The 13,778-nt window shown below is 38.8% G+C and overlaps 1 protein-coding gene and 1 pseudogene across 6 annotated transcripts in view; both read right to left on the reverse strand.

The window, feature by feature from the left end:
- The window catches only part of MIER1 (MIER1 transcriptional regulator), a 70,579-nt gene that overhangs the window by 33,336 nt on the left and 23,465 nt on the right, over positions 1 to 13,778 (reverse strand). For all 6 annotated transcript variants that reach the window (XM_037826960.1, XM_037826965.1, XM_037826961.1 and 3 more), the window contains 2 exons: positions 3,040 to 3,201; positions 2,217 to 2,349 (listed from right to left, as the gene is read on the reverse strand). In XM_037826960.1, the coding sequence (XP_037682888.1) occupies positions 2,217 to 2,349; positions 3,040 to 3,201 (295 nt within the window). The remainder of the gene's footprint in view (positions 1 to 2,216; positions 2,350 to 3,039; positions 3,202 to 13,778) is intronic.
- LOC119527195 lies at positions 9,475 to 11,818 on the reverse strand (annotated as a pseudogene).

Here is a 13,778-nt window from a genome sequence, read left to right on the forward strand (position 1 = left end):
GCAGGAGTGTTTCCTGTCCACCAGGATGGTGGCTGTGAGCGGACACCCCCCTTTTCTTGGGAAGTTGTGTTGTTTAGTGAATTTTCTCAGTCACTGGATTATTGCCTTTTGTCTCAGAGCTCTCTTAGTTGTGCTCTTGACTTGACGTGCCCAAATTTCAATTCTTTGAAGCTTTCTGTATTGAGCTTCTAAGAGTAATTGTTTTAGAAAAAGCAAAAAGGATTTAAAAAAAAAAAAACAAAAAAAAAAAAAAACGGCCCTCCTCAGAGATCTAATGGGTTATTGAAATGCTAATAGACAAAGCAACCAGGGCCATTAAGGAAAGGTGCCCAGGGCAGAGAGATCAGCCTTGCTTCGGGATTTGCATATGCGCCTCAAGGCCTGATCTCCGCCCTTCCCCTTTCTGTGTTCACCAGAACTCCAAAAATCCTCTGCTTTTATTTTGGAGTTTTTCGTGTTGTTTTTTTTCTATGCCTGTCTCCTCTCTGCTGGGCTGGCTGCTCTCAGAGTCTCTGGTGTCTGGCCTCAGTCTATCTATGGTTGGAGTTTGAATCAGTAGAATGAGTTTCCGGTAAGAGCAGCCACTGCAATTCTCCCTTCTCCTTCCTGGAGCTGACAGCCCCTCCTCCCCCGGGACTGAGCCTGGCAGGGAGGGGCGCAGGTCCACTGGCCACAAAAACTTACAGATTTCGCTGATCTCAGCAGTTCCACGTTTTCATGAGTGTTGTATGAAGTATGCCCAAAGACAGATTGCTCTGTGGTGTCCAGTCCACGCAGTTCCTGGCTTTTTACCTACTTTCCTGGAGGAGTAACTAAAACATACAGCTCACCAGTCTGCCATCTTGCCCCGCCTCAACCTCAGTTTCTTTACTTATAAAATGAGGATTTGGACAAAACTGGTTTCCAAATAGTGTTCTTTGGAACACTGGGGATTTTGCAGCACTACTTTCGGGATGCATGGAATGCTCTCTTACTCAGAGCAGGTAATCTGCTGTTTGTTTACACTTTGGAATAAGAATTTTTTTTACAGAAAGGGTGGGAAATCTGAAAACTATTAGACTTCCAGCATCTTCTCAACTCATTCTATTATGACACACAAAGTTCAAAAGAACATTACATAATAGAAAGTAATTCTTCCTATGTAAAAGTTATGAGTTACTGTATGTATCACTTCCATGCATACCACAACTGAAGTATCAAGCAGGAAATACATATTGTTTCAAAAAGCAAAGTAGTCACATAGCATCCCACTTTAACTGATAAGCAAACTTTGGAAATGGAACTGCTCTGTTTACTAAGAGAAATACAGCATTACATTTCCCCAAACTTAAAATTAACACTATTATTTCAGTAACTAACTTCTACTTGCACTAATACACATTTTGCTTGCACTAATACAAATCTTTGATGAAAACCCACAATAAAATTATTACCAGCACAACATTCACTTCTAAACTAAATGTGGGACAGAAATCATTCATACAAACCAAGGGTCATGTTTAATCAGTTATTAAATTACTATGTATTTCATGAGGTCCTTTTTCTTCAAGGGTTTTTCTTCCTTTTAAAGTATAAGAAAGTTAGACCACAAACTGACACAAATAACACTAGTGGTTGATTTGTTCTTAACAGAATTGTCTTCTCGAGTGACAATTAATGCTTAGAATGAAACATGGTGCAATAGGTGAAGTACAAATATTCAAGATACATTCATTACATACATACATACATTAAATGTTATCTTGGCCATCTCTGACTAAATCATAACTGTGGAAAAATTAGGGGGGTGTCTTCTGTGTATAATGTACTCTCACCTCGAGTCAACCATTTCTTTAGAATTGAGAGCTAGTAATTAGTAATTAAAGAAAGCAGTGCTTATGAATTCACCTAGAAAGTCTAAGAGGCAGTAAAAAATAAAAACTGAGGACAAGACTAGGAGAAATAAAAAAGTTGAACATGAAACAAACATTTAAGAAAAACAGTTAAAAAAAAAGGAACAAACTCAAAGTTAAGTAGGACAATGATATAATTAGTGTATATGCACTGACACAGGGCCCTAGTATTGTTAAAATAATAATCTAGTACAAAATCACTTTACCATTCAGAGAGATTATACAACAAATGAATTCAAACAGAGCGATTAAAAAAACCCTAGACTTTTAGGTAGTAAATAAAATACAAAAATTAGTCAAACTGTAGCAACATATGGCACTTACTTGTATCAAAATATTTACATCGACGTGGACGGATTATTTCCTGGGCATCTTGGGAAGCAACAGATTGTGATGGATCATCATTGGAAGATTGAGTTTCATCCTCTTGACCTGATGAATCCTTTATATTCTCTTCCTGTGGAATATGAATTTTTTTTTTAAGATGTAAAGAAAAATTGTTACAGATGAAAGATTACAGTATTCAAATTTTGTTCCAAATAAAACTAGAAGACTAAAATGAATACATTAAATGCAATACAGTATCCTGGATTAGACACTGGAACAGGAAAAAGGACATTAGTGGAAAAACTGGTGAAATTTGAACAGTAGTTCAGCTAACTGTATTGTACCAGTGTTAATTTCTTAGTTTTCATAAATATACCATGGTTACATAAGACGTTAACTTTAGAGAAAGCTGGGTGAAAAGTATAAGGAACTTTCTACTTGCTTTGCAACTCGTCTGTAAATCAAAAATTATTTCAAAACAAATAAAATAAATGAATACAGAACTTCCAATTAGCTTTTATTACTTAAAAACAACAGCATTTTTTTAAGTTAGTATATAATATTTGTTAGATTAAGCACTGAAAAGAAATCTGGAACAACACAGACTAAAATGTTACCTTTCAGGAATGGGATTACAGGGGACTTCCAATATTTGTATTACACATTTCTATATCTTCATTTTTAAGTCAAATATACAAATTTTGAAATCAGAAAGAGTAAAGTTAGATTTTAAAAATAAGAAGTCTAAATCAATATAATAAATTATAGCTTTGACAAGAATAAAGACTATAATCTTAAAAATATATATGTAAAACCTTACTTTATTTTCCCCACTACAGCCACTGTTGTCATCATTATCAGCATCTTCATCATCTTCACCTTCTTCCTCCTCTTCTTCTTCCTCTTCATCTTCTTCAGGTAGTCGAACAGTACTATCATAACCATAAAGGCTGAGAAGTTCATGAATTGGCATGTCACCTTCCTAAATAGATCAAAATAAAAAGTTAATTTCTGAGAATCAGTGATTCCTAGGTTATAATTCACAAATCTATATGGCATTCATTCTATTCATAAGAATCTGCTTAGAACTGGTATCAAGATTCTCAAATCATATAAAAGTGAAACAAAATATTTTTGAAACCTAGGAAAATAGCAATCCTTTAAATATTTCCATTATACGAGGCAGACCGATTGTAATCGCCAACAAAATCATTAAGCATAATAAAAAGTGACACTGATTTAAAATGGACTATTCTTTTCTGCCATAAATTCAGCTTACATGCACTGGCAATCAGCTATGTATGGATGCCTCCACTCAAGAGTACCATACTTTAATTTGGGGTGGGGAGGGGAGGCAGGACACAATAATTAGAAAATATACTGTAGGCAAAGTTAACAAATCTGAAAAGGGGAGATGAAATTCCTAGCCCAGGCCAAACCCATTAAAAGAAAAACAGTAATGATACGCATGATACACAGGAATGATACTGGGTAATATTAGCTGTATATTCATTTCTAGTTTATCTCCAATTACATATAAAATTGTTTCATGTAATGTTTACTATCTACCATACAGAAGTGTATTATCTAATGGTTGGAGTTCTCTAAAAATTACACAATCTGCGAATAGTGGAGTCAGATTTAAACAGTCTAACCCCAGAAGCCCACACTCTGATAAGTACGTCATGCTGCCTCACAGCCAGGGACCTCTGCTCCTATCCCCCTCTCCCCTCAATCCTTCTGAGGATGAAATGAGGAAATCAGCTTTCTGCAGAAGGTACTCACTCTAATCAGTGATCAAGTGATGTAAAGTTTCTGGGAAGCAAGACAGAATTCTGATTGTAAAAAGAAAATTTACCCCCAAATCACCTGAACATATTACACTGACACACATTCACTTAGACATACACACAAACACATGACCTGACGAACAACTTAACAGAGACAGAAGACTCAGTTTAGAATCTAGAAAAAGGATAATCACAAAGCAAGACACATTTTGTACTTCTCCACTGGTCTGTGCCCTTATTCACGGACAGATACAAGTCTAGCTCATGTGTTAAATACATTGCTACAGTGGAGATGGGTACATCAGGCTATATGAGGTTAGATCATACAATTAACCTCCATTACTCAAGAGTTTATGTGGCAAGAAACAATCTAATGATTATAATTTGGATAATTTTTCTTATATAAAATGCAGTTTAACACTTGTATTTCACATTGTAAATAGATGTTTACATATAAATCAGTCTGTGAACCACTTTCTGAAAGACAAATCAATTCTGAGAGCCCTGACTAATGACTTGTAGAATCCACAACCTGAAAAGTGGTAACTAAATTATGCAAGGTAATATTACTCCGGCTGTATGACCAGTTGGCAGAGTAACAACGTTACCCAATTTCAACAGCTCATGAAAAGTACCAGTTGGAGGTTGCTTTATTTGCAAATAAAGCAACCATGCAAAGAGAAACTAGGAACAGATAAAAATATTACTATAAAAATCTAGACCTCCCAATCCCAGCTCATATATACTTTCCAAAAGACCATATTGCACCCCAAATTATAAGCAGATTGTACAAATGAAGTCACTAGCATGAATAAGAACCACTGAACTCACTGGTGTGAATAAGAAACAATTTAAGAAAAACATTTTAGCCTAACAGTTTGCAAGTAACATTTACATAAGTCCAAAGAATTCATGAAGAGATTGTTTCATATTTAGTTCATTCTCAAAACAATCCTAATAGAATGTCAGTATTATTTCCAATTTTTACAATTGAATTAACTGGTACTTTGAGAAACCATACAGCTAGTTAAATGGCAGTGTACTACTTTGAACTTATCTTCTAACTAGAGCAGGATACTTGGTCCATCCAACAATCCGTTCAACATGGACTTAGGCAAAGAGAGATTTAGTCTGTCACAGAGACTGAGGTAGGTGATAATTCACTACTATCATTTACCTGTAATATAATCAAAGAACCAAAACTAAATTAGTGGTTGTGGAAAAGGAAAGAAATTTAAGAGACCCTGGGAAGTAATCTACAGTATTTAACCATGGATTAGGAGTGATGGACAAATAAAATTTCCTTTCAGGCAAAACTGGGCTCTAGCAAATGTAACAAAATGCCCTTGCACATTACATCAAGAAAATATTTATTTAACATTAAATTACAAGGAGTATATAGTAGTACTATGCTTTTGCTAAGGTAGTAACTTTTTTTTTTTTTTTTTTTTTTACTTTTTATTGAAAACTGCACTGAATGCTAAATGTCCACCTTTACAATAAACAAATATAGTAATGGTAACACACTAAAACAGAACATACTTCTGACAGCCAGTATTTTTCTGTTTGGGACAATTTTAAAGTTTTTTTTGGTTATAAAAACAGAAATGTACCTATACAAAGGCTCAAAATAGGCCATCTTTTTTTAAACAAAAAGGCAATTCACAAAAACTATGAACATAACGTGTAACTAGTTAATACAAATCTAATAGGGTTTGCTATAATCAGTCACATCTAATACACATCTGAAGCATCCTTGTATAAAATATCACAAAAAGAGGAGGGATCTAAGATGGCGGCATAGAGAGGAGTGGAAGCAAAGTAGTCCCCCTGGAACAACTAAAAAAAACCAGAATCAACTAGTAAATAATCCGGAATAACTGCAGGGGGACAGACGTGACCGTCCACTCATCATACACCAACCTGAATTGGGAGGAATGCCCGAAATCACAGCATAAAATCTGTTAAGTAAGAAATGCAGATCCAAACTGGGAGACCCCTCCCCCCACAACCCGAGCTACATAGCCTCGTGGTGCCAGAGAGAAGCTTTCTCCCAGCAAAGAAATATAGCTCAGCTGAGCTCCAACTGGGGTTTTAATTAGCGAGTGTGAACTGATCACTAAGAGGTACAAAGTCCTAACAAGTAGACAGAGGCTTTGGGTGACGACTGACCTTGGAGAGCCAGAGGGTCGCCTCCGACTAGCTCTGTTCCCTTTTCGACTCAGTGGAGAAAGCCTCCGCCATTTTTAGTTCCCAGCTCTGTGACCCAGACAAGGGTGTGGCACAGGCAGAGAGAGACCACTGAAATGCTAATGACCTCCCCCTAGGGCATCTATCTACTCTAAGAGGAAAGGGGTAGGACCCAGCTCTGCTACCTGCCTTCCATTCAGAACTTACACCAGGCAAGAATTATAGGCTAATCTTTCCATCAGGCTGGGAGTGCCCCTGCATGGCCCGGCGGCCCAGGGCTTCCCTTGAGGGACAACGTGCACTAGTAACCTAGCACAGCCTTCCCTCAGCAGAGGTCCTGGAAGATCACAGCTGAGAAGGGGGGCCCACTCGGAAAACCCAGGGACGATACGTCAATGCCGGTGGTTTGTGGGTCAGCGACAGAGAAAAGCTGGGGCAAAACTGAAATGAAGGCTTCGACTCTTGCAACACTCTTGAATCTCCGGGAACACCTGGGAGGTTTGAATATTAAAGCGGCCCTAACTCCCTAGCCACCGGGACACATGCCCCACATTCAGGGCAGTCAACTGCAACAACAAACCCAAACTGAGTTCACCAGCTGAACCCCACAAAAATCATTTCCCCACACTCCACAGAGACAGAGTTGGGAAGAACTGACTTGAGGGGTATAGGTGACTCGTGGACGCTATCTGCTGGTTAGTTAGAGAAAGTGTACGCCACCAAACTGTTTCTGAAAAATTAGTTAGGTATTTTTTTTTACAACTTGAAAGAACCCTGTCGAGCAGAGCAAATGCCAAGAGGCCAAAAACAACAGAAAATCTCAATGCATATGATAAAACCAGACAATACGGAGAAGCCAACTCCAAACACACAAATCAAGATTTTGGAAGAAACACTCTATCTTGCACAATTAATCAAAGAACTACAATCGAGGAACGAAAACATGGCAAAGGATTTAAAGGACATCAAGAAGACCACGGCCCAGGATATAAGTGACATAAAGAAGACCCCAGAAGAGCATAAAGAAGACATTGCAAGAGTAAATAAAAAAATGGAAGATCTTATGGAAATTAAAGAAACTGTTGGCCAAATTAAAAAGACTCTGGATATTCACAACACAAGACTAGAGGAAGCTGAACAACATCTCAGTGTCCTATAAGTCCACAGAACAGAAAATGAAAGAACAAAAGAAAGAATAAGAAAAAAATCGAAAAAGTCGAAATGGATCTCAGGGATATGATAGATAAAATAAAACGTCCAAACTTAAGATTCATTGGTGTCCCAGAAGAGGAAGAGAAGGGTAAAGGTCTAGAAAGAGTATTCAAAGAAATTGTTGGGGAAAACTTCCCCAAACTTCTACACAATACAAATACACAAAGCATAAATGCCCAGAGAACTCCAAGTAGAATAAATCCAAATAAACCCACTCCAAGACATACACTGATCAGACTGTCAAATACTGAAGAGAAGGAGCAAGTTCTGAAAGCAGCAAGAGAAAAGCAATTCACCACATACAAAGGAAACAACATAAGACTAAGTTGTGACTACTCAGCGGCCACCATGGAGGTGAGAAGGCAGTGGCATGACATATTTAAAATTCTGAGAGAGAAAAATTTCCAACCAAGAATACTTTATCCAGCAAAACTCTCCTTCAAATGCAAGGGAGAGCTTAAATTTTTCAGACAAACAAATGCTGAGAGACTTTGCCAATAAAAGACCTGCCCTACTTCAGATTCTAAAGGTAGCCCTACCAACAGAGAGACAAAGAAAGGAGAGAGAGAGAATTTTAACAGACATATATACCTTACATCCCAAAGCACCAGGACACTCATTTTTCTCTAGTGATCACAGATCTTTCTCCAGAAGGGACCACACGCTGGGACATAAAACAAGCCTCAAGAAATTAAAAAAAAAAAAAAAATTGAATATACTCAAAGCACATTCTCCAACCACAATGGAATACAAATAGAAGTCAATAATTTTTGAACTGTAACTCCACTATTTACTTCCTACATGATATAAAATACACAAACTCTAATGACAAATCAGTAGTTTTGAACTCAATGTAAAATATGTAATTTTAGACAACTATATAAAGGTGGGGGAATGGAGGAGTATAGGAACATAGTTAATGTGTCCCATTGAAGTGAAGGTGGTATCAAAGAAAAACAAGATTGATATGGATTTAAGAGGTTAATTTTAAGTCCCACAGTAAACACAAAGAAATTATCAGAGAATATAACCATAAAGATGAAATGTTGAGCTTGGGTTAAGAGAAATGGGGGAAGGGGCAACGTGAAGTTAAGAAATCAGTCTAGGGTTGCTGTTTGAGGTGAAGGGAAATTCCTAGTAATGGATGGTGGGAAAGAGCATTACAACATTCTAAATGTGATTAATCCCACTAATGAAAGGCTAAGGAGGGAGTGGAATGGGAAGATTTAGGCTGTATATTATATTTCCACAACTGAAAAAAAAGAAAAAGACAGTCTAAATAGATGACGACTGAATGCCAAGGATGAACTTGGATGGGACTGGAGGACAGAGGACAGGTGGCTCAAAGGGACACAGTTGAGACATAAGGTAAAGGAAATATAGAAGTTAAGCTTTGTATCATTGTTGAATCTCTTGTACTTCTTAGTTGCGCTTAATGGGATTGCGTAAGCATGTTCTTGTTCATGGGAAGTGTATAACGTGAATTATAGTGTATGTTCAAGGATGTGTGCAGCTAGCTCTCATATGTTCAGAGGACAGAACAACAGATGATGGATGATACATAGGGAGGGAGTGAGGGAAGGAGAGAAAGAAATAGCAATGTGACGGCACGTTAAAGTTGGTGGACTGGGCTATCGGGGGAGGGGGGTCAGGGTATGATGGAATTCTGTGTACGGGGTTAGTACTGTTTTTGCAACTATTCCTATAGCTTTGGATTTATTTCAAAAAAAAAATAACATTTGGTCTATCATTTTGGTAAAAGTGTAAAAGACTTATATTTTTATTAGGTGGAAGAAAAGGTCATGAACCCTCTGGGGAAGTGGAGGGCATTTATACAATATTTACTGAAATTTGCAATGTACCCACTTTCATCCCAGGGAGTTCACTGTACCATCATGTGTAACAGCAGAAACTTGGAAAAAAGCAAAGTGTCCTTCAGTAGTTTATTTGTGTTTCTTATTCCTTTGTTTGGATAGGGTTTATTAATTTTCTTGGGGTATGGTAGGAACATGTTGGAAGCAAAGTAGTTATTTTAGGTTTTCTGTTTTTTCTTAATCCTTTGCTTTGTTTTGTTTGAAATGTATGTCTCTTATTGCTTGTTTTAATTTTTTGATAAACTGTAAAAAATTTAAAAAAATGCGTAAGTTAAAAAAAATCATAAAGAAAAGAAGACTTTATCAATGTCTAAAAAAGTGGGTTGTTCATAGACAATCTCCCTAGTTACCTTAAAAAGTGTTTCCTGAGACATAAGGAAATGCAACATTATTCTTCTTGAACCCTTTTAAGTTCAAGACTTTCCACTCAATAAAGCAGGTGAAGATCTGAAACTGAGAAAATATATTTGTGTACAAACAGTTTGAAACACAATACTTTTGTTTGTTTGTTTGTTTCACTTGCTCGCTCAGTACACAGCTCAGATGTGAGAGAAACACTCCTCTGTATAGGAGCCTGTACTGCTTTCCATTCTGTGCCTGCAATGGTCTAACACAGGCTAACGGTTTTCTCCCCATTTTGTAGTAAATTAATCTTCCTATTAGGAAAAGAAGTAACCAGCCCCCATGGACCAAAGGGGCTAGATTTACCTCTTTGAAGGTAACTCTCAATGCAACATTCTAGAGTAAGTGCTCAGGACCTGCTGTGTCCAAGGGACTGATAAAGGACAAAGATCTTTTTATTCGTTGTGATTTGATGCACAGATGAAAAACTTAACATACAATAACAGAAAGCTCAGTCATTAATAAATCACATCCTAGTCTTTCAGCGTTTTTGGAAGCAGACGGCTTCAGTTTTCCCACTCCTCAAGTTTCTAGCTCTTTTGTAGTTTTAACATTGCAACATCAGTGATGCATTATGTCCAGAATCAGCTGAAAAGGCTGCATAATATTCCTTTTCTCTCAGTTCATCAAATTTTCACTGTCTCCTGGTCCCAGGTTTATCTGAATGATTATCTTTCGAACTTCTCTGCTATTGCTCATTGGGATGCTCTCGACTATCCGTGTTTTGTGGGCTGGTTGGGAGGAGCTTGGGAGAGGTGTGCACTGTGCGGAAGTTGTGGTTCACTGGGATGCCTCCAGGGATAATCCCTTCCATGATCACAGGAAGGCCTCCTGGAGCCATGTCCACGATGCCTGGTGGGTATCTGTATATGGCACCATTGAACACAAGATGAATTGCTTGCTGATCTATTACTAACCAAGGAGCTACAGAAACAAAGAATTCCTTGTTGACACAGTTTCTTAAGCTTTTCGGCATGCGACCTGTGACTGCTCAGCATATCTTAGTAGTAGCTGCCTTCCTCATCTCCAGTGATGTTTGTCCACTATACGAAGCAGTGTGGGGTTGTACAGATTAGATTTGGTACATTTTTCAATGGGCCCTGAGCAAAGCTAAAAGGCTCCAAATCCTGCACATCGAGGACCACCCCTTGGATCCTTCCTTCCTTCAGGGCTTGGGCTAAGGCTTTCTCATCTACCAGTCCACCACGGGCTGCACTCAATAGGAATGCCCCTTGTCTCCTCTGCCTGATAGTAAAGTCACTGATGAAGTGGTGGTTATGTTCACTGAGATTACAGTGCAAGGAGACACAGTTGCTCTGATACAGCAAGTCCTGCAGCATGTAGAGCCTCTGAATACGCAGGGACCACTGTATACCATCCTGCAAGTAGGGGTCATAAAACAGGAAGCTGAATCCAAAGGCCTCGGCTTGAACAGCAACAGCATGTCCCGTGCGACCGAAGTCAATGAGGCCACCTCACAGATCTGCACGATACTCTGGACCCACGTGCCTTTCCGCAGTGCCTGGTACAGCCATGTGTTCCACCAGTACTGGTTGAGGATGTGGCAGATGATGGAAATCGGTAGTCTTTACTGCTGCTGCTGATGGGATGTTGCACAAAGTGATGCCGAGCTCACTGGCAGCTTTTATGTCCACATGGTCATAGCTGCTGCCTAGCTGCATGATCACTCTCAAGGCCTTGAACTTCTCCATGTCTTCCCTGGTGAGGGTGATGGTGTGGTACATCATGGCTCTGACCACTTTGTTTGAAACCTCTGCGTGGATCTCCTGCATAGAGTGTGCGTCACAGAAGGCCATGGTGGAAAGGTCCTTCAGCATCAGCATCTCCATGATGCAGTCCCTGCCATCGAGGGTGTCACCAGGGGGCAGGGGTGCAGGTTCATGAGCTGGTGGTGGATACCTTCACAAATTCTTCAAATCCCTGTCACCTGACTTTGTGCTTATCCGCAAAGGCCCTTCTTTATCAGACTTTGCAACTCTCTGATTCAATGTCCATGATTAACTATACAAATATTAGAAATCTCTCTCACGAACTAGAACAAATGTATGACACTATAACTAGAAGTTAATAGAGAAGCGTACAGGGAAAAAATATATACCTACTGCAAACTATATACTGCAGTTAGTAGTACTTTAACATTTTTTCGTCAACAGTAACAAATGTACTATACCAAAACTATGAATCAATAATGGAGGGAGGCATGGTTAGGGGTATGGGAGGATCTGAGTTTCCTTTTTTAGTCTTTTATTTCTTTTCTGGAACAATGAAAATGTTCTAAACATTGAACAAAAATTAATTGTGTTGATGGATGCCCAACTGTATGATGGTACCATGGGCAACTGATTGTACACTTTGGATCTTTGGATAGTTGTATGGTATGTGAACAATCTCAATTACATATATATAGCCAACAGAGGGGGAAGGGGGACAGTTCTTCTTAAAATAAATGTACTTTATAGAATTAAAAAAAAAAAGGCAAAGCAGTCCTCTAAGAACTTAGGGGAACTCGCAGGAGTCTGTGTGTGTATTACACCACTATGAATCCAATATATATCTGTCCACAAACTCTACAGTTCACACAAAGAGCTGTCCATCTTTTTAAGGGAGTACAGCTTCATTGGTTCAAAACCATTTAAGGTGACAAAACACCGCCAAGGGCAGCTGGAATGCATGGGCTGGTCGTCCCCAGTGACTGTCCATCAGGGAAGACAGTCAACACCCTAGCTACTCATTTTTAATTCCTTCCCTGGTTCTCCTGAGCCTGGTCAGCGGGTTCCAGCCCATCTCGGCATCCTGCATGGTCTCCTTCCCGGGTTGGGGCAGGGAGGCCCCACACAAAGACCGTCCAGAGGGGAGGCAGGAGGCTAGCTATTAACCTTTAACCTCTATCACCCAAAACCAAGTTAGTACACAACAAGGAAAAAACAATGATCACTGAGAAATACAGCAGCTAGAACTTGACAGTAATCTGAAAAGTGTATTACTCGATCTAAGGTGTAAAGTGATGACCTTGCCACAAAACTGGGCTACAATGAAAACCAAAATCAATTTTGCTGAAGAATCTTCAGTTTCAAATTCAAGTAACATGTATTGTGGCCCCTACTGTGTGCTAACAGAAGTATTTTAAGATTTATCAAGCAAAAAGTATTACATAAAAACTACCGATTGTTGCGTCAGCACCTCCCACCCCCCACACCAACCCTTTCCTTCTATCTGCTTCTTCTGTACTTCTTCCAGGAAATGCTCTTTTCCACTTTCCAAGTATGCATTTTGATTAAAAGGTGACTCTCACAGACCTCACCTCCTGGGCCATAGTATCTGACCCAAGTGGAATCACTGCATCCCCTGGCCATAGGATTGGAGTGGACACATTACCCAAACTTGGCCATAGTTTGTTTCTAGACTTTTAACAATAGCAACTAAAGAAAAGAACCAGACTATCTCAAGCAGTAAGTCTGGAAAACCTGACAGCATCATTTGAAGAAAGCTGGTCTAAAAAAAAGGAAGCTGCCATGCTAAAAAGCAGGAACAAAGAAAATGAAATTACCTCCAGAGAAAATACAGTCTGGTGTCACTTGAGTCACAGAGGCCTAGATGTATCTCGGCCTTGGATAAAATCATATGAGCCTTAGACTAAACTGATTCTACCTAAGCTAGTTTAAGATGAATTTCTACACCTTACACCCCTAAATTCTGATTGATATAATCAGTAATGGTATCTTGTGAAGCAAATGTCCTTTATTATTTCACTCTGAATAAAGACTAAAGACTGAATAAAACTTGGCTGACAGTACATTATACAAGGGCCACTGTCAGTCACCTGCTCCAAAGAATTTCACACTAGCTTATATTACCAAATCTACATTATACCAGGTACTAAGGGGTACTAAGGGATTCCCTCAACTTACATTGAAACATCACAATCAAGTGGCAGTGTTTAATCCTATTCATATATGTGGTAAAAAGTATAGAAATGGGTGAGCAATGTGAAAGAGAAAATTAAGGGTCAAGTACAGTGGATTTTCAGTTTGGAGTCACAGACCTCTTTGAGAATCTCATGAATCATATAA

Source organism: Choloepus didactylus, chromosome 2, assembly GCF_015220235.1.
Source record: "Choloepus didactylus isolate mChoDid1 chromosome 2, mChoDid1.pri, whole genome shotgun sequence".
Taxonomy (NCBI): domain Eukaryota; kingdom Metazoa; phylum Chordata; class Mammalia; order Pilosa; family Megalonychidae; genus Choloepus; species Choloepus didactylus.